The sequence below is a fragment of the Carya illinoinensis genome, chromosome 2 (assembly GCF_018687715.1).
Source record: "Carya illinoinensis cultivar Pawnee chromosome 2, C.illinoinensisPawnee_v1, whole genome shotgun sequence".
Taxonomy (NCBI): Eukaryota; Viridiplantae; Streptophyta; class Magnoliopsida; order Fagales; family Juglandaceae; genus Carya; species Carya illinoinensis.
In genome coordinates, this window is record NC_056753.1 from 33,289,699 (window position 1) to 33,313,555 (window position 23,857).

General features: G+C 33.9%; 4 protein-coding genes across 8 annotated transcripts; 3 read left to right on the plus strand and 1 right to left on the minus strand.

Moving 5' to 3' along the window:
• The first annotated feature begins 1,908 nt into the window (after positions 1 to 1,908).
• LOC122295410 (uncharacterized RNA-binding protein C17H9.04c-like) lies at positions 1,909 to 3,941 on the plus strand. 2 transcript variants are annotated; one of them, XM_043104422.1, is made up of 4 exons: positions 1,909 to 2,007; positions 2,397 to 2,808; positions 3,392 to 3,492; positions 3,625 to 3,941. In XM_043104422.1, the coding sequence occupies exons 2-3, from the start codon at positions 2,405 to 2,407 to the stop codon at positions 3,465 to 3,467; spliced, it is 480 nt and encodes a 159-aa protein (XP_042960356.1). In that variant the 5' UTR covers positions 1,909 to 2,007; positions 2,397 to 2,404; the 3' UTR covers positions 3,468 to 3,492; positions 3,625 to 3,941. The 2 variants fall into 2 exon arrangements, with proteins under 2 accessions (XP_042960356.1, XP_042960360.1); XM_043104426.1 differs by having other exon boundaries at positions 1,934 to 2,007; positions 2,383 to 2,808.
• Positions 3,942 to 10,513: 6,572 nt separating this feature from the next.
• On the minus strand, positions 10,514 to 11,517 carry LOC122301109 (protein RALF-like 19). The gene has a single exon (XM_043112204.1). The coding sequence runs from the start codon at positions 11,290 to 11,292 to the stop codon at positions 10,942 to 10,944; it is 351 nt and encodes a 116-aa protein (XP_042968138.1). The 5' UTR covers positions 11,293 to 11,517; the 3' UTR covers positions 10,514 to 10,941.
• A 3,733-nt stretch (positions 11,518 to 15,250) lies between these two features.
• LOC122301107 lies at positions 15,251 to 21,146 on the plus strand. 4 transcript variants are annotated; one of them, XM_043112203.1, is made up of 3 exons: positions 15,251 to 15,328; positions 15,625 to 17,243; positions 17,862 to 20,027. In XM_043112203.1, exons 2-3 carry the CDS (start codon positions 16,173 to 16,175, stop codon positions 19,851 to 19,853), a joined length of 3,063 nt encoding a protein of 1,020 aa, XP_042968137.1. In that variant the 5' UTR covers positions 15,251 to 15,328; positions 15,625 to 16,172; the 3' UTR covers positions 19,854 to 20,027. The 4 variants fall into 4 exon arrangements, 3 of the variants coding, with proteins under 3 accessions (XP_042968137.1, XP_042968136.1, XP_042968135.1); XR_006240140.1 differs by lacking the exon at positions 15,251 to 15,328 and adding an exon at positions 20,866 to 21,146 and having other exon boundaries at positions 15,335 to 17,243; positions 17,862 to 19,976; XM_043112202.1 differs by lacking the exon at positions 15,251 to 15,328 and having other exon boundaries at positions 15,335 to 15,986; positions 16,157 to 17,243.
• A 1,430-nt stretch (positions 21,147 to 22,576) lies between these two features.
• Positions 22,577 to 23,382, plus strand: LOC122301110 (uncharacterized protein At1g15400). Its single transcript, XM_043112205.1, has one exon. The coding sequence runs from the start codon at positions 22,716 to 22,718 to the stop codon at positions 23,094 to 23,096; it is 381 nt and encodes a 126-aa protein (XP_042968139.1). The 5' UTR covers positions 22,577 to 22,715; the 3' UTR covers positions 23,097 to 23,382.
• Positions 23,383 to 23,857: the final 475 nt, after the last annotated feature.

Here is a 23,857-nt window from a genome sequence, read left to right on the forward strand (position 1 = left end):
GTCTTGCAATTATTTTAAAATAAATAAATAAATATGGGACCCACTTGAAATGAAAGTAATTTTTTAATTGTAGAACTCACTCTTTTCTAAAGCAAATATTGCATGGTACTTGTACACTTTATGACTATACGTAGTATTACTTTATTTTATTAAGTTGTAATCATTGCCGGTGATTAATTATTGTAGATTTATTTTTAAGAATATATAATAATTAGTATCTTATTCAAAACAAAGAAGGAATGGTACAGTACTGTTTACTGTTTACAGACAGCAATTTTTCTCTTTTCCATAAACACAAAGCATCATTCTATGATCTCTTGAAAAAGAAAACAAAAACAAATATTGCAACACACGCACATGCACGCACACAAAGTAGATTGAGAGCGACAAATTGAGTTGGTCGTGGTCATGCATGGAATTGAAACGATTCACGAGGCGAATCAGATCAGCCCAATTCTCTTTGTTCATTCTTTACAGTTTGCCTCGGCCATCCTTTACCATTCTCCAAGAGAATGGAAGCCAGATCTTCCTCATTTCTTGCTTTGGACAAGGGGAGAGAGAGAGAGAGAGAGAGAGAGAGAGAGAGAGAGAGAGAGAGAGAGAGAGAGAGAGAGAGAGAGAGAGAGAGAGAGAGAGCAGCCGCCGCAGCAGTAGTAGTACTAGTGGGAGAAGGAAATAATTAAGAAAAGAAAAAGATGGTCAAATGAAACCTCGAAGACTTGCTACTCCATCATAAGCTTCAACTATCTTTATTGAAACTCCCGGCCATTTGGCCTAGCCTTCCTTTTTCTTTTTGTTCCATTTTACTTTTTGAAATTTTCTTCTAGCTAAGACAATTAAATTAAAGGAGATGCAAGTATTTGAATCATGTGATCGCTTGTGTTATTCTACGACCAAGGAAGATTAATCAAGAAAAGGATTTTAGAATTATTTACCAAGTACATATTCTAAATGGTCAGAGCAGTATTATATAAGTGATCGCGAAGCAATTTTTTTTTTGTGTAATTGATCAGTAACATGAATGACCAGGAAAACAATACTCCCATATATAAAACCCATCTGATGATTGTACGTACTGGTACTGATGCGATTCATTTCAACTTACTTGGAGGACGTATCTGCATGCATGCATATAACATGCAATGCATTTTATACCTCACGTTTAGATAGATAACACCCACTCTGATGCATGTTGTTATATATAACTCACGTGCGCGCTTCTCTTTCTCTCTCTCAGACACAGATCAGTTAAACCACTGAGATTAGCCAACGTTATTCGGCTGTGAACCTCGTGTATATATATATAATATATATATTGGGTTATGGGCTCTTGATCATGATGCATACGTCTTGATTAAATTTATGAGGTTAATTTACTTGAACTTGTCGCGAATTAATCAAATCAACCAGCTTAGAGATCGAATTTTTTTTTTTTTTTTTAGGAGCTCTTCCATTAAGGAAAAACCCCTCCAGATATAAGCGTATGCCGCTATCCACGGCGAGCACACGGTATTTTTAGAGAAGCTAGCTGTAGCCAATTAAATTACTTAATTTAAAATTAAATATATATATATATTCTAGTTATCATTCCTTACACTGCACACCTTGCAACATGTATTTTTTTATTTTTATCATTTTATTTAAACACGTATATATATTAATATGTAAATATATGTATTTAAATAAAAGAATAAAAATAACAAATTAAATGGTGATTCGTGGTGGGTAACATTTCTCGATCTTTTCTTTATCGATCTATTTGAATTAATTATAGATTTTCTAGAATATTCCATATATCAAGGTTGCCATGGTTGAAAGCGCGAAAGAAAAAGCACGAACTACACGGCCCTATAGCTCCACTTGTTAATCATTCCCTTTACATACCACTGGCCTGAGGTCGTGAGCTCGAATATAAATACCCATCCATCTCACACATTCCTTGATCACCAATCCCTGCAACCCCTTCTTCACCTTCTGATCATTTTTGAGTCTTTACGTTTTCTTCAGGTTCGTTCTTTAATTAATATCTTTAGCATGCAGCTTCCACTCTTTTTTCTTCGTCATTGTTTTTTTTTTTTTTTAAAGCTCTCATTCGATCTTCAGTGTGATGATCTCTCCAGTACCATATAATGCTATATATTTACTGCTTTCAATACATTTGCGTACGTAGTTAGTAGAGCTGCTAGTGTCAATGCTATATATATATAGGAGAGGTGAAACTAGTAGTACGTACTGGCATGCATTCCACGATTATTATTTTTGTTTAATTGCAGAGCATAATTCTCATTTTTTTTTTATTAATTGCAGAGCAACATTATGATTAGAAAGTTATGTTAATTTGCTTTTGAATAATTCAAAACCTCTGAATTAATCCAAGAGTAGCACTTATGACGCAGAAAACAATATGAGCCGGCCAGGAGATTGGAACTGCAGGGCATGCCAGCACCTCAACTTCCAGAGGCGCGACTCGTGCCAACGCTGCGGGGATCCTAGGTCCGGTGCTGACTTTGGGGGCTTTGGTGGGAGATCGGGTACTGGGTCTTCCTTTGTGGGGTTCAGCACAGGGTCGGATGTCCGGCCAGGTGACTGGTACTGCACCGCCGGCAACTGTGGGGCCCACAACTTCGCTAACCGGTCGAGCTGCTTCAAGTGTGGTGTATTTAAGGATCATGATCAGCAATATCATGACTCAGCTGGGGCCAGTACCTTCGACGTCTCATGCGACATTAATTCACACTACTCTAGATCAGGTTTTGGTATCTCCGGCGGCAGACGTGGATGGAAATCTGGTGATTGGATTTGCAGCAGGTGAATAATATTCTACTCATGATCATATATATATATATGTATATCCTATATACATTATACATTGCTTAGGATTTTTTTTTCTTTATGTAGTGGAGCTAGCAGAAATGAAATCGTGCTAGCTTTTGATCATTATTTATAAATGAATTAATAGTGGATCAGAAATACTAATAATTAATGATGCATGATCCGTCCACATGATTGGCAATTAAGCACTATATTAATTTGGCATGCATAACATATATATATTCAATGCGAAAATAGTGGGATTTTTTATGTACCAATTTTATATTTGCTTTTCTTCTTTGGAGGAGGTATGTGATCAATAACATATAATTAATTATATATATGATCAGTCATCTCAGAGACACATGATGATTACTTTAATTTACGTACTGAATTATTCCACTATATATATATAGCTGCTTTTCCAATTTATATACGTACGTCCGTACTTACTTAGTGATTGAGGGTTAATTAAAAGTAATCATGCTGCATGCTTAAACCATGCATACAGCTAGCATCGGGTTTATATATAGATAATATAAATGACAAAAAAAAAAAAAATACTATTATTGGGGGACAGGTCAGGATGCAATGAACACAACTTTGCTAGCAGAATGGAATGCTTCAGGTGCAATGCCCCCAGGGACACATACTAGACATGATGTTTCCAATATTTTTTGGGTGAGTACGTACGTACGTATAATAATATATATATATATATATATTCTGCTTTAATTAACTAATTATTTGCTAAATAGTACTACTACGTACGTACGTACACAATTAATATTCATTGGTTTTATTTATTTGCAGGCAATGCAGCAAATTAAAACAAGCTAAGATCGATCGAGATCCTTGTACGTGGTGATCATGAACATGGGCGGACTAGCTAGACCTATATATATATATATATATATATATTCACAAATTAGCTTTCATTAATGGATTTGATGAGCTTATATAAAAAGTATTAAAATGTAGTTCGAGTGCTAAATTGAGCTATCTATCTAGCTATATATCATGCATGCGCGCGTGTGATAATCTTTTGTAGTACGTAAGTGAGGCTTTAGTTTGTTTATTAATGTATGGATACATGGTTCGATCGTGGTTTTCTTTATAATATTATTGGAATTGATTTGATCAATCTCTCATCTTTTTTCAGATCCCGGAAATTCATTTATAATGAAGTAACACTGCATGCATGCACTTCGTAATTAATGTATATAATCAATCTGATCTGCCTCCACCAAAAAAATGTGATGGGACCAATCTGAAAATATCTTTTAATCATGAAGTGGTCCAAGATTTTTGACACTCTTAATAAATTTAAGCATTCTTAATTTGATGAGCATGAACAAAGTTAAATAGATTGATCGACATTCCACTGTGCAATTGATTCAAACTTACCATATACCTGACCTCCACCGTACCTACAGCTAATTTATATTATTTATATTTAAGTACACATGCATGAATTTATAAACTATAGAATAATAATTAATTGAAGGTCAATATAATATATTAATTAATTAAAGTTGAGTACTTTAGTTTTAAAAGGATCGAGCAGTACTAGCTACTTAATTGTAAGGATCATCGAAACGGTACTATTATGATTGATCGATCATTCCACTGAGCATTGATAAAAGAGTCCGGCCCACATTATCAACGAGATGCATGATTTAATTACTTTATATCCAAAACGCAAATCACACACACACACACACACATATATGTATCTTGGATTCCTTTATTAATTGATCATTGACATGATCATGATCGTCAATTTATCATGTGTACTGCAGATCTTTAGAAAGTATATATAGCTATCAAAAGCATCATATGCACAACTGGTGTACGTCTGATCCCCCATCGCTAGCTCCATGCATGCATGCCAGGCTTTAAGCAAATATATTATTTCTTGTCGATCTTCCTTTTTAGGCAAGCTAGTTCAGATTTCCTTGATCGATGTTATCTATCAAGCGCTGTCCCATTAATTCTAGCCGGTAAACCAGTTACGTGGCATGTCAACTGAGACCCAGGATGTCCTCCTACGTGCCCAGTTGCATGCGTGCAGCAAGATGGCAATCATCATGATGAACATTAATCATGGTGCTCAACAGGCGCTAGCTGATCTTTTTAGAACATTATAAAGAGACTTTTTTTTTTTTGTTTTTTTTCCGATATCATGGCTTGCCAAAACCGACAACAAAACTACTTGGAAATATTAATGTTTCATTGTCTGGAATTTAAGGGTAATTAAATGCCGCCAATGTTGAAATGTTGAAATCAAGGAGTTTGAATGGGAAACATTGGGTTCTTCCTTTTTGAGTCTTTTAATTTGGACAACCGAGCATTGGAGTCTTAATTGTATAAGTTACTGATTATTTAAATTATAAACCATTTATAATTTGAGTTTTTGTCATTTTGAAAAAAGTTCCGCGCGCGGACGATTAGCTTTCAATTATAAAAACATGAAATTAGATACATGTCGTAGTTCTCGCATGAACCGATCGTGCCACATTAAAAGATTAACTGATGTTGAACGAAAATATTTTATGAATTATTCTATTAACAAGTTAGAGGGTATAACGCATCATCGACGTCACTTAAGTATTGGTGAGATATAATTTATAATATTCAAATTTTAAAATTTATATTTTAAATCACATGTAAGTATTTTATTAAATATGTTCTACACGCCATCTTGATAATATAATAACTCTATTTTTAAACCCAAACATTTATTATGCAAAAAATAAACAAGATTGAGTTTACCATTTAACCTAACTGTTTATAAAATGCAACAGAACAAAAAATAAAAACAAAACAAAAGAGGGCACTGGGCCACAGGCATACTGCCGGGCCCAAAAAATTTGAAGCTCCAGCTGGAACGTCTGTTTGTGGCAAATTGAATTGGTATATTGGCCCTTTGGGATTAACGGCCCTTCTGCTCGAAAGACCAGATTTTTTATAATTCGAGATTTATTATAAAGTTTTGATCAAAATACTTTCTACATAATTTTTTAAATTATATTTTTATTAATATTTTATTCTAATATATAAAAATAAAAATTTTTTCAATCATCTACACTTTTTCTCGTACTTATATTTATTATAGTTTTAAATAATAATTTAAAAATAATTTAATTAATTATGAAAATATTAAAAAATTAATTTTAAAAATATTATCATATCCACAAAAAAATAATTTAAATTTTTATTTAAAATATTCACTAGATTAATAGTTCAAAACATAGGAAAAAAATATTAAGTAGTAAAATTTGTAAATGGAAGTGAGAGAAAAAAGTAATAAAAAAATAATAGAGAAATATTATTTTAATATAATAGAGAAATGATAGGAAATGAGATGTAGGAAGTTTTTGAAAGATAGTAAATTTAAGAAAAAATTTTAGAAAATGTACTTTTTAACTAAATTACAAGAAATTTTATGGGGAATAGGATGTGAATGCTATTAGCTTTTCACCCAGCGTTTATATATGGGGTTTAAGAAAGTTCGAATTGGCTTCTGATTTTCTGAAACTTCCAACTCTTTTTCTGGATTTTTTAGTTTCCGAAGACTGGAAGGTTCTGATGGCTTCCTGTGAGTCTCTCCCTCTATATCTCTATTTGAAATCCCAAAGGACAGTACTATTGGACCATGCATATTTTGTTTCACTTGGTATCTTTCTACTTTTTATTTCATCATCTTTGATTCTTTGCATGTGGGAAAATGGGTATTTATTCTATCAAATTTGTATTATATTTGAAGATTGTATTGTTGAGTTTCTGTGAGTTGTTTTATTAAAATTGTGAGCAGTGGACTCAGTAAAATAACAAGGCACAAGTAAATTAATGTACATTTGAATTTTTTATTCCGAAGTTGTATCATGGTCATCACCCGCTGAATTTCCTTTTCCCGCTCTTTCGATTTTTTGTAAAAAATATTGGATGCGGAGATTGAACTTTTTCACCATTTTTGGTAGGAGTGAGATTTTCATTAATAAAATAGCAAGAACAATGCCATATGGAAGAATAAAGTAAACAGCAGCAAAACAAACTTCATTGGCTCAACCCAATCTATGGTTAAAATGCATGAGTTTCTGAATGAAACCAATATAGTTTTTCTCTAGTGTGGAAACTATATTGGTATCATGCAATATAGTGGCATAAAAAACTAGTTTTTATGAATATTAGTGTAAAGAAGTGTTAATAGGAAGTTGATAAAGTAGTGTGAGCAGTACTGTAGTGCTAGCAATAATCATTTTATTATTGAAACTTCAATAATCTTTTTAATTCATAATATAGTTATCCAAAAACAAGAAAAATGATTCTTCTGTAGCTTGAATATTTCCCTCCTTTGGATACAAGAGCTATGAATAATTGACCTAAACATACTCTGAAAGCTACCACAAACAGTTTCCCTTGGACTGAAGAGGCTAGTTGTTGTGAGAGCATGACTAGTTTGTAGCCCTATATACTCCGAAGGCTCTTTTGTTTTTTTCTGCTTTCAGTCCTATATTTGGCAGCCATTTGCTTTTGCCACTAGTTTCTAGCCAATGCGTGACTTAACCTTGAGTGGTAGAAGTAACATTCCTGAATAGATTAGTCTATATTCTTTTAAATACACACTTTGTTAAGACCTTTGTTTTACTTGGTGAAACATCAATTTTGTTAGAGCATGAAAACCTCAGAACCATTGCCATTTCTCATGTCTTTGTTTTTTCAACCTTCATGTGGTACTTATGCTTGCCATAATTTGGATAGAATGAGTGCATCACTTGCAATTCATACTGTTTCTCAAGTCATCTACTCTATTCCTTTGGCAAAATATATATGATTGCACTCATTTGTATGCATGGATCAATCCAGGGACAATGCTTAGAAAAATGTATAATATTTAAGGTAGCTTGGGAACTTCAAATCTTAAAATTTCACTCTTGGACTTGGGTAAAGCGACGGGTGGCATTTTAAAACAGTTTGGCATAAGAACTTGGACAGGGAAGAAAACACCGCAATTTGCAGGGTCAACACTACTAATTTCACAACAGTCGGTGAAAGCACAAACTGTGCAATGTGGTCCATCTTTAGAAATCAAGTATAAGTCCTTTTAGTCAACTAATTATTTTCTTTATTTTATTAGTTAATTATTCACTTTGCCATCCTGCACATGAAATTATCTCCAAACATAAACAGATCATGCATACCTATAGGCACAAGGTTCTTGATACAGTCCATGTTTGACATCTATAGTGGATGCAATGCTTTTGAGAAATTTTCCCTCCCATGGACGAAATCATATACATGCATTCAAACATACATAAATTTCTACGTCAGTTTTCCTTCTGTTTGTAAACTGATAGTATCTTGCTTACCTTCTTTTGGCACATAAGTTAATTACCTAGACTTTGTGAACTAATTAAAATCTGAAACTGTTCCGTTTATTCACCTGTATACAACATTTTTTTCAGTCTAGTTCATTCCAAGGATTGCTGTAGAATTAATGTGGTAGTATTATTTTATATTGCATAATGTGACACTCCTAATACACCTTTTTCCATAAACCTCCACCTCCCCCAGGTCCTACTCCTCTCAATGTAATTGCAATGGCTGAAGCTCCTGCAAATGGATCTTTTTCGATCGACACCAGCGTTAGCTATCTCCAAGCCAGTACCTTCTTCAGAGGGTATTCAGACATTCCTAGAAAAAGCTGCAGATGAAGGCTTGGTCATCTTTCAGTCTCCAAAGATGATAATAATAATGTAACACCCCCTTCTCGTTGGATTGGGAATGCTACATTATAAAATTACATAGCACCATGTATTAGAGATCCATAAACATTAAAACCTTAAAACCATAACTTAACTATTATTAAACCATAGCGAGGAATGTTACAAAGTTCAATAAACTGAAGTTAAACAATATCTTTGATGTCAATACATCATCATCGCCCAAAAGCCTAAGGTTTGGTATCTACCATTGGTTCTGGCTTACTGGCTCATCCTCGTCTTCTTCGCATTGGAAATTTGATAAAAAGAATAAAATAAAATAAAATAAAAATTTGAATACCCAATAAATAGTACATCATACTGTAAAAAAATTTTGAATCAGGACATAAAAATCTCAATGCCTCTCTGTTGAACCCAAGGTTTCAAGATTTGTGTAATTATATATTTACACATGGATTTTGATGATAACAAATGAATTCAAAGAATAAAGAAGTCTCAAACTCAAGTTGTCTACACAATTGAGTCAAGCACATCAAGGAAACGAGTATAAGCAAGAAGGGAACAAGTTCACATTAAAATTATAGAGTAATGTTGTAAATCTCTTAAAAATTCGAAATTAGGATTAAGGCTCAAAATTAATATTTTATCATAAAGCATTAAAATACATTTTCCACATGTGCATGAATATTTTTAAAAATTAAATTTGAAAATTTTGAAAGATGATTGATTGTCATCTTTTACATGTGCATGCCTTGATTAAATGGTTGAACTTTGAAAATATTAAAGATGATTGATTGTCATCTTTCATATGTGCATGTTTTATTTGAATATTTTCAAAAGTGATTGATACTTTTTTTGACTTATGCAAAAGGTAGATGATTTTGTTTGAATTTTTTGAAAAGTAAAGTGTGCTCCTTTTGTCATATGCAAAAAGTAAAATATTAGGTTTGATTTATTTGAAAAGAAAAGTGTGCTCCTTTTGTCATATGCCAAAAGTAAAAGATTAGGTTTGATTTGTTTGAAAAGAAAAGTGTGCTCCTTTTGTCATATGTCAAAAGTAAAATATTAGGTTTGAGATTTTTGAAAAATGAACGATGTTGTCTTTGACAATTGAAAAAGAAGAACATTTTATTTGAATTTTTTTAAAAAAATGAATGATGTTATCTTTAACATCATCGTTGAAATAACAAATCATAATTGAATTGAAAAACAGATCTCTGTACGTTGAAATAACAATATATATTGTGAACGTCGAAGGTGAATTTACATTGGAATGACATAATGGATTTGCACAAAGTTAGCGTTTTTTATAATATTATATATTTGGTAGAAAGTATATATTTCTATATATTTGATCTCTGAAGCGTCAAGATTTTGATATTACGTCTCCGGAAAAACCAGAAAAGATATCGATATTATGTCTAAGAAACACATGATGATGATGATGAGTGGATGTTATGTAATTAGCGATAAACCCGGCCTCTGTTAATTTCCTTTCTGTTTTCTTTTTGGAGATGGCTCTGTAGTCTGTACTTTAAAGTTGACTATATGAAGATTAATTCTGAACAGTTATTTCAGTTATAGGACCCCAAAAACACACGTACGGGTTGTCTGCTTTGAACAGCTGATCATTGGGTGCAACGTCGTGGTCAATTAATTATATATGGTTCGCTAATGTCGATTTCATTTGGATTCCTTCCCCCTTCTCAATTATCAACAACATCGAGGGATTTGTGTATAGATTAACAATGTGATCATAAAATAACAAACCATATACTAATAAAAGTTTTTTTTTTTTTTTCTTGCCACTACACCAAGAAGATCTGTTTGAATTACAGGAAGTGCTACAAAAGATGGGAAATTTAACAGTAAAGACAGAACGTCATAAAATCTGCAGCATGCATGAACGGGGGGGACAAGCCAGCTAGAAAAATTGCAGACAAAAACCTACTCCAATTAGCTATATTATAGTTAAATAACACCAAACGTTCTAGCCTTTTCATTTCCTCCATACAATGATACACATGATAAGAAAACAGAAGAAGAAAACGACGAAGAAGACGAAGAGGAGATTACATAAACAAAGGAAAGAAAACCTTTTGCAACCACCTCACATAGAGATAGATAAGACATGCTTATAATAACACGCACGCGCGCGCGCGCACACACGCACACACACACACATATATATATATATATATATATATATAAACCAAAACCAATATAGAAGGAAAACCCACCATACATATTAATTAAAGTCAAGTTTTAAACGGAGGAAATCTTGCAAGCCCTGATTATTCAACAATCCCATGCATGTTCTGTCAATAGCATATAGTAATCAATCACCATATTATATCGTGATCACCTTTTTTTCTCTCTCTTCCGCGCATGCAGTTGAAGTTCTTCAATCAGTGATCCTGGCACAGTGAGTAATGGCGCTGCAACCACGTCTGTAAGGATTAGCCTTTTGCCTGTTTTGACAGTTGTAGTAGGATTGGCCGCGGCGGCCACAGGGAACGGCGTTGGCCCTGAGAGCTCCATAGCTAATGTACTTCCGCTGGGCAAGATGCCGGGCATGAAGAGAAGCCATCAACGATTCATTTTCCTCTCCAATGCAGACCCCCACTTCACTATTGCAGGAGCCCGCAGTGCCAACTTTTGTGAGACCCCAGCGGGTGGCATCATGGAGTGAAGATGACTCGGCCACCACGGCCAAGGCAAGGACGAGGAATATCAGCCAAGGCTTATATTCCATTCTCAGATACTTACTTTGTAGCAAAAGATATGGTCAAACTCGTGAGCTTTTAGCTATGGGGGAGAGAGAGAAAGAGAGAGGGGGGGGGGCTGCTATAGGCAATTTATGCCCGGTCACTGCCCTTCCTGTAAGAGGAGAGGGAGGGACGAGGATATAGATGCAAACAAATTAAAGGTGGTAGGGTTGTAAGGTTAACGGAATAAAAGAGGAAGAGTTCTCGGAATGGGAAGGGTGAGTTTTGATTTTGGGGCTATGTTTTCTGTGATTTAACGCAATTTTGGGCAGCTACCCGTTTCTTGCTCCTTGTTTATCTGTTTTCTGGTTTTCGTGATTATAAATAGAGATTGCTCTTGTTACTTTGGGTGCGTGCATGCTTGGAGGCCAACTATTCTTACAACCATCAATGCCTATACTTAGAATTTAGAAACTAAATTTCCAGGGTCATGGGCCAATTAAGAGGATCATCACGCTAGATTTGTCAAGATATAAAATAAATAATAAAATCTATCTCTTCTTATCTACTTAAACTTTTGATATAAGTGATGATTTCACATAGTATTAAAGCATAAGTCTTGAGTTCGAATCCAGACTTTACACTATTTTCTATTTAATTAAATATTTCACATGTTGAGCCATCCATTGAGAAAAAATTTGACTCACGTGTGAAAGAAAGTGTTAAGATATAAAATATATAATAAAATCTATATTTTCCCATCAGGTTAACATTTTGAAATAAGTGATGATTTCATATTATTCCCCCTTGACAACTTAGGATTAATTAGGCTTTACTACATATATACATACATATACATATATATATATATATATATATATATATAAATCTTGATCATAACTACTATTTTCCTTTGGTGTCTATCGTAGAGAAAGTTTTACTTGTCAAAATCAAGATTAGGCGGGAACATGTAGGGAGGTTGTCATGGGCAAAGAAATAATAGATTAGTGAATAAAATATTACCAAGTAATTACGTACCAACTCATGATATTTAAGAAACTTTCGTATAATGAATAAAATAATGAATAATACTCTCTAGATCATTAATAAATATTTTAAAGCTCACTTGATGCATTTATCCCACTTCCACTTCAACCATCAAATTCGAACAATAATTTGAAGGGCCGACTCTAATTGACCCCTTCGGCCCCTTCTAACCCAAAAGATCCCTGTTTGATTCAAATCACAATCCAAATATTTTCAGCCTTTATGAAGGAATTAAGAGGAATCAACTTTCGATGAGAAACATAATCTAAGGCTTGGGTAACAAGAATTTTGTACTTGAGGCATTAATCTATCCACCCCCAGCCTTCTCATGATGTCTATCTTGATTCTCAGACCAGATGGATCGATCTATTTTTATAAAGAAAAATATTTTAGTTATAAAGTGATTATATAAAAGTAATTCTATAAACTAATATGATTTAATTGACATGATTTGTCAAATTATAAAATTATTTTTATTATAAAATAGATCCAACAAATCACGTGAAGTCTCATTAGTTTGTGAGATTATTTTTATATAATCACTTTATGATTGTAGCACTCCTATTTTATAAATGAACGAAATTATCCACAAAACAAAAAAGCTCCTGCAAGCACCTCAAGAAACCGAAGAGTGATTAAATGGTAGTTTAGTAATTTCCAAAAAATAGTGTTAAATGTATTTACACTTTTACTTCTACTTTAATTTATAAAATTCATTTTATTAGTTTTTTATTAATTGAAATTTTAAATTTTAAATTTCATGATTTTTAATATATTATTAACTGACATGTGGATTAATAAGTTTTTCTTAAGTAATTTCCCATTTCTAATTAATTTTTTTCTAAATTATTTTTCCCATTTCTAATTAATTTTTTTGAAACCACAGGCCATATGTAGTTGCTGTGCTCACAGCCCAACCCTCAACAATTGTCTCGATCTTTCTTATAATTGTAATAAATCCAAGTTACAAGCCCAGTTCACAAATTATGTGTTCTGACAGTTCCTCCAAATAGCTGACAAATTTTGTAGGCAATTTGGGATCCTCAAAGGAAGAGAGTTGAGGAAAGCATCTACATCTCAACAAAGCTTCATACTTTATTGGAAGTTTATTTTTTTCTTTTTAAAATGTGTACCTCCTATTATCTCATTATGCACGGACGATACTATCTAGGTTAGAAAAATATTTTAGTCCATAAAAATAAATTTATAAATTGATGTAGATTGATGTGCTACGTCAGATTGTAAAGTAATTTTTATTATAAAATAAATTTGATAAATTCTATAAAACCACATCAGTTTATTAATTTATTTTGTATAATTTTTTTGGAAAACACTAAGGCCACCGTTGGCCCAATTTTTTTTCTTAATGATTAAGAAATATTTTTTTAATATTATTATAATTTTTTTATATTTTTTTAAAATTTTTAAAACTATTAAAAAATGATTTAAAAAAACAAAAAAACAAAATTTTTTTTTTTGCCTAACATTGGCAGGAGCCACCAACGGTGCCTGTAACACCATCCAATTTTTTTATATTTGTAACTCTCTCATTTTGAAGATTGTTTTTGCCATTTTAAAAAAATTCTCACATTAAATTATGTATCTTTGAGTCAAAATAATAATAAAATATTATTTTTATTATTATTAATTATATATATATTTTTTGCAATTAGCACCCATTATATACATATTTGACATTAATAATACAAATATAATAATAAAAAATATAAAAAATGATTAAAAATATAATATATTATAATAATGAAATGAAGATGAAGGTGAAGGCAAAATTCTCATGTTGTTGAGGGAGAGAAAAGATGAAAGGGTTGTGAGAGAGAGTGAGAGGAAAGATTAAAAAAATATTTGACGAGTAAATAGTATATTTTTAAAGATGTTGAAATGTTTATAACTACGTAAAATTTTAAAGGAAAATGATATGGATCCCATGGGGATCTTGTTGGAGCATTCCGCTCCTTTTTTTTTTATATATATATATATAGTCTTTTTATATGGTGATTAAGAAAGTTTTGTTTAATAATATTATGAATTTTTTTTAAATATTTAAAAGTGTTAAAAATAATGTAAAAAAAATACTTTTAAATATTTCTTTGCTCACTGTTCTAGCAAAGAAAGATGCTTGATTGTGCTTGTCACGCGCGGATGTTGTTGATGGCTTATAATTAGCTCCGTTGACATTATGACCTCTTCGGCTGAGTAGCCAGATGTCCTTTCTCTTTCAAAGTTTCTGCACTTGGATATTTCTTTCATTTTCAACCTTAATTCTTTTTTCTTTTTAACCAAACATTTCATTAAAGATAAACCAAAGAACTTGATCAGCGCAAGCAAGTACATAATTCCACTAAATTCCAAGTATAACAAGTCAAGCTATCAACCACCCCGTTTCCAAGCGAGGTAATTGTTAAATTTTGACCTGTTAAAACCTTTGCATCAATTTTCAACCTTAATTCTATGTGTGTATATACACACACACGAGGGTATTAGAGCATCGAAAACATCTCTCAAAAATACATCTCAATCCTGCATTTCATTTTTTTACTTTTTATTTTTATATATTTTTTTAATCACCATAAAAATTTTTAAAAAAATTACAACATTATTTAAAAAAATTTCCTTATGATTAAGTTAAAAAACAAGAAAAAAAAAAATTTCAAGACACACGTTCGGAATACTATTTGGTATTTTTTTATAAAGTAGTGATAGGTTTATTACTCATTTATTATTTTAAATTTATTATTTTTATTTTATTTTATTTTATTTTAAGTATTTTTTTAACATTCTTAATCATTAAAAAATAATTAAAAAAATATAACTTTATTAATATTTAATTTTTTTAATTATTAAGTAAAATTAAAAATTAAAAAAATTAAATATAAAAAAAAATAATAGATAAATTATAGTGGAGTAGTAACTCGGTCATTTTCCTTTCTCATATACACACAGAATTATAAATTACCGACTTTTCTTAATTGTTGTTTTCTTTACAGAGCTTTATGGGTTTCACTCCAGGCCTTCAGGGTAAGGCAATCTTTCTGGCCTTTGACTGTGAATTTAATGCATATTTAGTTCTCAAACCTTTTTTAATACTGAAAGTTCTTCACTTTCCTGCTATGGTTATTGGATTGGGTAAGTTTTTTAAATTATGATATAAACAAACTGTTTCAAAGAACTGGGTTTCGATTAAAAGACTGGGTTGTCTTTTATAAGTTCGACGAACTCCCTTCAAGGAAACTGGGTCTTAAGAGACTTGGGCTCTGATTGTTACGGATTCTGATCTGAAATGTTATCTTTGCTAATGGTGGTGATCTTTGCAGAATGGGCACAATTCGTTGGAGATTTCAAGTTTATTTGTTAGGTTGAAATGAATTCTGGTTGAAATTTGGTGGAACTTGGTGGATCGTGGTGGCAGGCTTAGTCAGTTGGAAACATTTTTTGTGGTTTTCTTGATAATCCAGATTTAAGTTCCTAAGTCAGCCGCACACCTTTTTTCTATGGTTGATTTTTTCTTGTTGTGTGGATTCGTAGTTAACTCCGCAAGAGACAGTAATGGAGAAATTGGAGTTTCCTAGAAGAGGTGATTCGAATGCTACGGAGAACTTAAGAGAATAATTTCCTATTCATCATCCGACTTATACAAATCATTGTATCACTGTTACTGGTTCAACTCCATATCTGGGTGAGCACCGTTTGTTTTCAATTTTGTTAGAACGTTAGAACCCATGATTACTCGTCATGAGTGATGTTAAGGAAATCTGTGTCATTCGTTTCACGTTGGATCATTATTAGGGTGTCATCTAGGTTTTTGGGATTACTTCGATCCTTGTTTTGAGGACATTTGTTTGATAGGCGAAAATATGGAAACATGGGTGGCATGCTAGCTCATGCAGCAATGGATGCGTTACAAGTTGTTTCGTCAGCAACACAATTAGTGTCGAGTATGGTGGGGGCTGTTGCTGCGTTGGAGCAAGCCTCTAGGGATCTTGAAGAAGCTCCGAAGAAAATCAAAAGACTAGAGGAGTTTGTGTATGATCTCGAGAATTTGACTCGCAGAATCAAGCAAAAGCATGTCTCCAAGCTTCATGACCCTCGATTAGATAAGCAAATTCAAAGCTTAAATGCCCTGGTGGAAAGGCTTCATCCAAACATCATGAAGGCAAGAAGGATTGTGTCAAGAAGCAAGTTCAAGAACTTGGCTAAGATAGTGTGGAATTCTATGGCTGGGGACCCACTCGGGAAAGTAGTACATACAATCAAGGGTGACTTAAACTGGTGGCTTGACTCTCAAATATTGGTGCAAAATGTTGAGAAGGTGATAGAATCCACTGCACAAGACATCCCAGTTCGGTTAAAGATAAATAATGAACAAGGTTACCCGATATCTAGTAAGTGTAACTTCATAAGCAATTTACTAGAGCAGGAGGGTTCTCATCGGGTCATTCTTATTGTTGGGTTATCTGGTATTGGGAAGTCATGTATGGCTCGTCAAGTGATTTGTGATCCGCCAGCTAAATTTGTGGGTGGTGCAGTTGAGCTTTGCTTTGGGCAATGGTGCAGCAGAGCTGCCTGTAATGGAAACAAGGCCGAATATCAGAGCCGATTAGCTCGAAAATTTTGTAAATTTCTTGTGCAGATTGGATTTTGGAAGAAGATTAAGGATAACGCTAGAGATCTTGAATACATATGTTGCTTGCTTCAAGAAGCCTTGTACAGGAAGAGCATTTTGATCCTTCTTGATGACGTGTGGGAGCAGGACATAATTGAACGATTTACAAAACTGTATGATAATGATTGCAAATACTTAGTGACAACGAGAAATGAAGCTGTCTATGAAATTACAGAAGCTGAGAAAGTTGAGTTAGGCAAAGATGACATGAGGGAAATAAGCAAGGAAATCCTTGTGTACCATAGCCTCCTTAGCGAGGAAGAGTTGCCGGTATGAACTGAATCTCTCCTTTTTTTGTTTTTTCATTAGCATGTGGAAAGATGTGACTATGCCCATCATTTCATTCTGTTGATGATAAAGATACGTGCGTAACAAAAACGTGTTGATTAGATGCCTTTGGTCTTCAGGCATGTAGCATACTCTGTTGCCAATCCGATTGGTCCATAGTCTAACTCACTCAACAAGCATGACCTATAAAAGCCACATTTTGTTATGGCTCACTTTCTGGGATGCTATCAGGTATTCTATGAACTATCTGAAACACTTTTTGACCCAAAAAAATATAAAATAAGAACCACCCTCAAACGAAATGGATCAGAAGGATGAACTTGATAATTTGACAATGGCTTCAAACTTAGTTGTCATTGTAGATCCTGCAAGTCAAATGGTAAAGTGACCACCCTATTAAAGTTTGTTATCTGAAAACTTAAGCTTCTAGTGGATGTTCTTATATTCATTTTGTTTTGTAATGCTCTCATTAGATTCAATATAGATCTTGTTTGTAAACACCCCCCCCTTTCCCCCAAAAGTCTTCATATGTAGTGCCTTTACTGTTTATTTTTTCACAATTGGTTGGTTTGCTTTATGATAGATTTTGTTGTTTCATAGATTATCTCAGAAAGCTTGCTTGAGAGTTGTGGCCACCACCCTCTTACAGTTGCTGTCATGGGTAAGGCTCTCAGGAAAGAAACAAGATCTGAAAAATGGGAGAAAGCCATCACCAATTTATCCACCTTTGCCACATGTGCACCTGGTCCTGTCTCTTACGTAAATGAGAAAGAAGCTGAAAACACGCTAACCATTTTTGGGTCATTTGAGTTCAGTCTAGAAGCAATGCCTGGAGACTCTAGGAAGCTCTTCACAGCTCTTGCTGCTCTTTCATGGGTTGAACATGTACCTGAAGCTGGTTTGGAGGCTATTTGGTCAGTTCTTGGGCAGGAGAGCCTATTCCCTCTCATAGTCGGCAAGCTTGTTGAGGGCTCCTTGCTGATGAGAACTGATACAGATCCCTTATATCAAGTACATGATATGGTTTCGCTGTACCTTGATAGCAAGAAAAATGATGCAGTTGCGCTTTTAGTAGATGAAGCTAGAGTTGAAGAAACAGCATTTATTTGCCCTTGGCTTTTTGTTTTTGGGAAAGAAAGCATCAAAAGAATTGTTGGACAAAAGATAGAGATATTCCTCAGTGTTTTGGAAGAAAAGCAAGCAGTTATCACCTTAGAAGCAATTGTCCAGGCTCTAATGGCTAGCAAATCCATATCTGAATATGAAGTTAGCAGAGCAAGCTTTGTTTGCATGTTGGGACCTAGAATTGAAGGCCTTATATCATCTGGTTTACAGGGTCTGGTTGTAGTGTCTACAGAAGCCATCACAAATATATTCAATAGAAATGACTATTACAATTACATTCCATCACTTGAAAGTACTGGTGCAATTGATAAACTGGCAGTTATACTAGAAAACTGTGAGGACCCCATGGTCCAAACAAACATTTCAGCATTCCTTGCAAAGCTCGCAGAATTTGGAAGCACAGATACAGTCGATAAGGTGCTTCAGGGTATCCCCTTCAACCAACTGGCTGATTTGCTCTCTCCTGAAGCTGAGGAATGGCATGAGAGCATGTTTACAATATTGATGTCATTGGCCAAAGCAGGAAAGTCAAAAGCTGTTGAGAGAATGATTGCTTCTGAAATCGAGAAAAATCTAATTAAACTTCTTGAGAATGGAACTGAAGTGGCACAACATGGTGCCATTGTCATATTGAAAGCATTTTATGAGTTAGGGGGCCATCCTACAAATGGGCGTCTTCAACATGCTAATCTAAAACTTTTGCCCTGGCAAGTGAGGCTTCGTTTGGAAAGATTTGTGTTGTCAGACCAGAATGTTTCCTCTTCACCAAGGCCGCAAACTTTTGAAGATCTGCTCCACAAGTTACTTGATAGCAATTACAAGCAGGTATTGGAAGCAATGCAAAACCTCATACCAATTATTGAGAAAGCAGGGGACCCAAAAATCACAGACATGATTTTAAAAAGCCCCCTCATCAAAAGACTCTTTGAACTTTTACAAACACAACAGAAGTCAATGAAATCCGAGTCTGCCTTTCTATTAACGAAGCTAGCTTTCTCTGGTGGAGAATCCTGCATTAAGAAATATCTGGAGTATGATATTATTCCCGAGCTAGTCAAGATGATGCAGTGCACCATTCCAGAGTTGCAGGATGCAGCCTATACAGCACTACACCAGATGCTGTTTGGAACTGGCGGGTTCCTGGTTTTGAAGCATATATTTCAGTTGGGTCTCATAGAGAAGTTGGTTCACTCAATTGACAGCAAATCAGCGAAAGCAAGGGAAGTGAATGTCCACTGTCTTCTGGATGTTGTCGAGTTGGGAAACAAACATTTCTTGGAGCTGATGTTTTCTTTGCAAGTGGTGGAGAAGCTTACAAAGTTAGAAAGTGTCAGTGGGGGCTCAGGGGAAACTGTGGTTGGATTTCTCAAGGGAATGGATAAATGTAAACTTCTTTCTACTGCTGAGCGCAAGGTTATGAAGCAACAGGTGGTTAGGAAGGTAAGGGCTACCTTGAAGGGGCCATAAATTTGAAGTGCGGATTTTGGCAGCTGTAGATGCCTGTGTATCTGAAGGATCAATGAGGGGAGCCACTAGTAGTGGTAGAAACAGAAAGTCGTAGCTTGGGCTCTCAGTATACTGCTAGTTAAGGTATATTTCAACCAGCTGCTAATTCAATTCTCAATAATTTTTGTTTGCAAATGGTGTCATACATATGGCTTTACCAATGTCTCATTGGCCATACGAAAGCCAGAGCTAAACAAGTCAAGGAACATTATTTAGATCATACTCATTATAATACTATCTTTATGGACCAAAGATAACCTGCGCGCGCTGCCAACCCAGTTTATCTACCATCAAATTTACCTTTTTTAAGCCACTAGCAGGAGTTCGACAAGAGACTAGTGACTCTTAAGATTTCCAGATCAATACCCTTTGCCTTTCCCCTTCCGCACCACTCAAAACCAGATTGTTTTTTAATATTTACCTCAACCTGGAAGGCCTAAACTGCACCCAGATGGCAGACTCCACAATCAGGCCCTGTTGCTGTATTTTGTGGTGCTTTACTAATTTTGACTTAACATATACATATAAAGGATTGAAGGTACGAAGACTCGATCTCAAAACATTTTTTATGAGAGAGGAGAATAATGCCACCAAACATTAAGCATGCACACTCTTAGAATAAAGATTAATCAAAAGACATCACAGATTTTTTTTTTTTTTTTATCATTATTTTTTTTATAAGTAATCAAGAAGTTTTATTCATAAAAGAAAAAAGACATAACCCAAATACAAAACACATCACGGATTTTATGCTATCTCCATGATATAACTACGTTTGTATTGATTATGTTGATTTGTTCTTTCCTTTTAGACAGTATTTTGAAGTATCTGGATTCTGGTCATCCTCCCCACCACCTATCAACATTTTTTTTTTTTCCTACTCAAAATGCAATGCGCTTAATTCAAATTTCTTAATTCATAATGATACCATACGTGTGATTTTTTATGTTAAATTTTATTTAATTTGTTGAAGGCCCACGACGTTAGTTCTTTCTATTATTTGATCAATCATCACAAATAGAGTTGATGATGAGGATGAAGAAGACAGTTTTAAATTGGGGTTTGAATCGGTGGTTTAGACTTGTCTCGTCTTGATAATGTGGCTTTACAGATTTCAAGCCACGCCCCCATTATGAGCAATAAATTAAATTGTTTACTTCCATTAGTAAACAATTGGAGGATGGAGTTGCCACGTTTGAAGGAATAGTTTATTAATTAAAATAATTGTATTGAAATCTCTCTACAAGTTAGAAAGGAAAGACTTCTTATATCTTCCTAAAAGCCGATTTATTGAATGTGTAAGTTTTCTACGTTCTTGAAAATATGATATTTGTATAAAAATAGATGAATTCTTTTTTCTGTTTTTTTTTTAAAGAATATGCAAAACTGTCATATGTTGTGATTGTATCTAATATTAGTCTAAAATTTATCATATATTAAACATAAAAAAAATATATTCATTATTTATTTTCTCATCATTCTTTGATATGACATTAGATGATAAGTCTATAAATAAAATATAATTAATAGTCTCTAATCATCTAATGCCACATTATAAAATGATGAGAAAATGATACAAATTAAAATAATGAGTAGCAATACTTATTAATTATTGAGAAGTACATTATAAAAAAAAACATAGTAGAATTATTGAGAAGTACAGTCGTGGAGTGTGTAAACGTCGCGTAATCGTTTTGAAAAGGAATGAGGTTTATAATTAAAAATTAATTTTTTTTTATATAAATTTTGTATTAATTTATTTTTTTAAAAAAAATTATGTCGTGCTTATACAACTGATTGTAAATATTATTTTTCTAAAAAGATAATGTAATTCTTATACGTGACAAATTTATAGATATCATTCATTAAACGGAGCCGGGCAGTCGAAACCTGCTTTCGAAGTTTCATTATTTTATTTTAAAGATGAGATTCAGAGATTAATGAAAAAAAGGCCGGCTGCCAGATCAGCTTCGGTGGACCCAAAAACAAAACAAAACAAAAATGCTAAAATGTGTGGCTGTAATAGAGCCGCTCAAAACAAAAACCTCATTATCAGTACGCCTGTGCTGCGTAAAACCTTATCAACAACAAGACGATGAATTCTAGCCACTGCCACATTATTCCAACATATATACACGTTGGTCATATTTGTCAGCACATATTTAATTTTAGCTACTTAACAAAAAAAAAAAAAAAAAAACAAATTAATTATTGCACTTTATAATAATACTAATAATAGTAAGAGTATTGTTATTTTTCAAGATTTTTTTAACCATAAATGACAATATTTGATTTGTAGAATTTAAATTTTAATTCAAATTATATTATATAAACAGTTTAGTATTTGATATAAAGTATAAACTATAAAGACTTGAGAATAGAATAATAATAATAATAATAAAGAATAATTAAAAACAAAAAATATTGAGTTATTGATGCATGCAGTTGATAATTTTCATACTATCAATTGCTCTTGTTTAAGTGCTTGGAAAAAATTTATTTATTTATTAGCTATTATATTTGTATCATTTATGTCATATTAAATTATTAAATACTTATTATAATAAATAATTTTATGTTAAAAGTAATAAAAAATAATGATTAAAAAGGATGAAACCGGATATTCCACTTGCAGTATGAACTGAGTTATTGAGTGATGGAGCCAAATCATGACGTGTGAATCCTCCTAACTAGTCTTCATCTCTCTGTATTTGAACCCTACTTGTACACGCCAAATAGGATAAAAAGTCGTCTTTTAGAACAACTAAGAAGGTTTCGGCCTATTGCTTATAGAAAGATCCCAGAGCGAGGAAATTTAAGGTTATGGCTGGTTTGCAACGATCTGCTGTTTCGTTTAGGAGACAAGGCTCGTCGGGATTTGTATTTGATGACAGATTCTTGTCAGGGCAGCTCAACCAAGTTAACCAGAAGGAAGACCCTGATCAACAAGAGCTAGAAAAGCGCCTAGATACCAAAGAGATGGACAAGACATCAAGAACCGAAGTTGGACCGACCATTACCATCGAGCGCAGCCAATCCAACGGTGGAGCACGCGGCTACCGTACCGGGAAGGTAGCTCCGGCGATCGAGCCACCTTCGCCGAAGCTCTCGGCGTGCGGGTTTTGCGCCGCTTTCGGACAGGCAGGGAAAAGGGAAAGGATAACGCGGAAGCCAGCTGCTAAGCATAGACCACGGTACACGTAATTTGGTGTTCTAGGGTGATCGGATGTGGGATTTTCCGATGGTTCGTTCGTGGTATTCGCATGGTATAAGCCTTTTGTCTTTAGCTTGGTAGGAGTAAAAGCTCATCACAATATGAAGTGAGATGATGTACTAAGAGTTTTGGAAAAACTTCTTCATGATCTGTGGTTGTGGTTTTGATGGATCGATGTAATTATGTGTATACTGTTGCTTCTGTTTCTTTCTCTTGATTAATATTCTTGTACAAATCAATTCTCGATAGGGACCTGATCCTCCTTTATGATGGTTATCTATCTCTCTCTCTTTTTGATTTACGATTACTCAAAAGCGGATTAGATCTGCGGGAATTTCAGTTCTGCAACTTAAATTGGTTTCAACGCGTGATTCTTTATAAATTTGTTCTTCTTATCCCCAACTGAAATCGGTTTCAACGCGTGATTCTTTATAAATTTGTTCTTCTTATCCCTTCTCCTATGTCGACTCATTTCATAAGGTACAGGATCATCAGAGAGCTCATGTTATGAATTGGCCATGTATCTCTCTGATCTGCGTACGTCTCTCAGTATCAGAGATGGTGAAAAGTGAGAACACAGGAGATCGATCGAATCATGTCCTCGAAGCTACTTAATTCCATTGGCAGCAAAGTCGGTGTTGTTGGGATCATGACCAAAAAAGTCATATATGGTGGGGTACGACTGTCTCCATACAACTATGGAGGCCGTGATCTTGCATCCTGCATATATCCACCCACCTTCCTTCCTTCC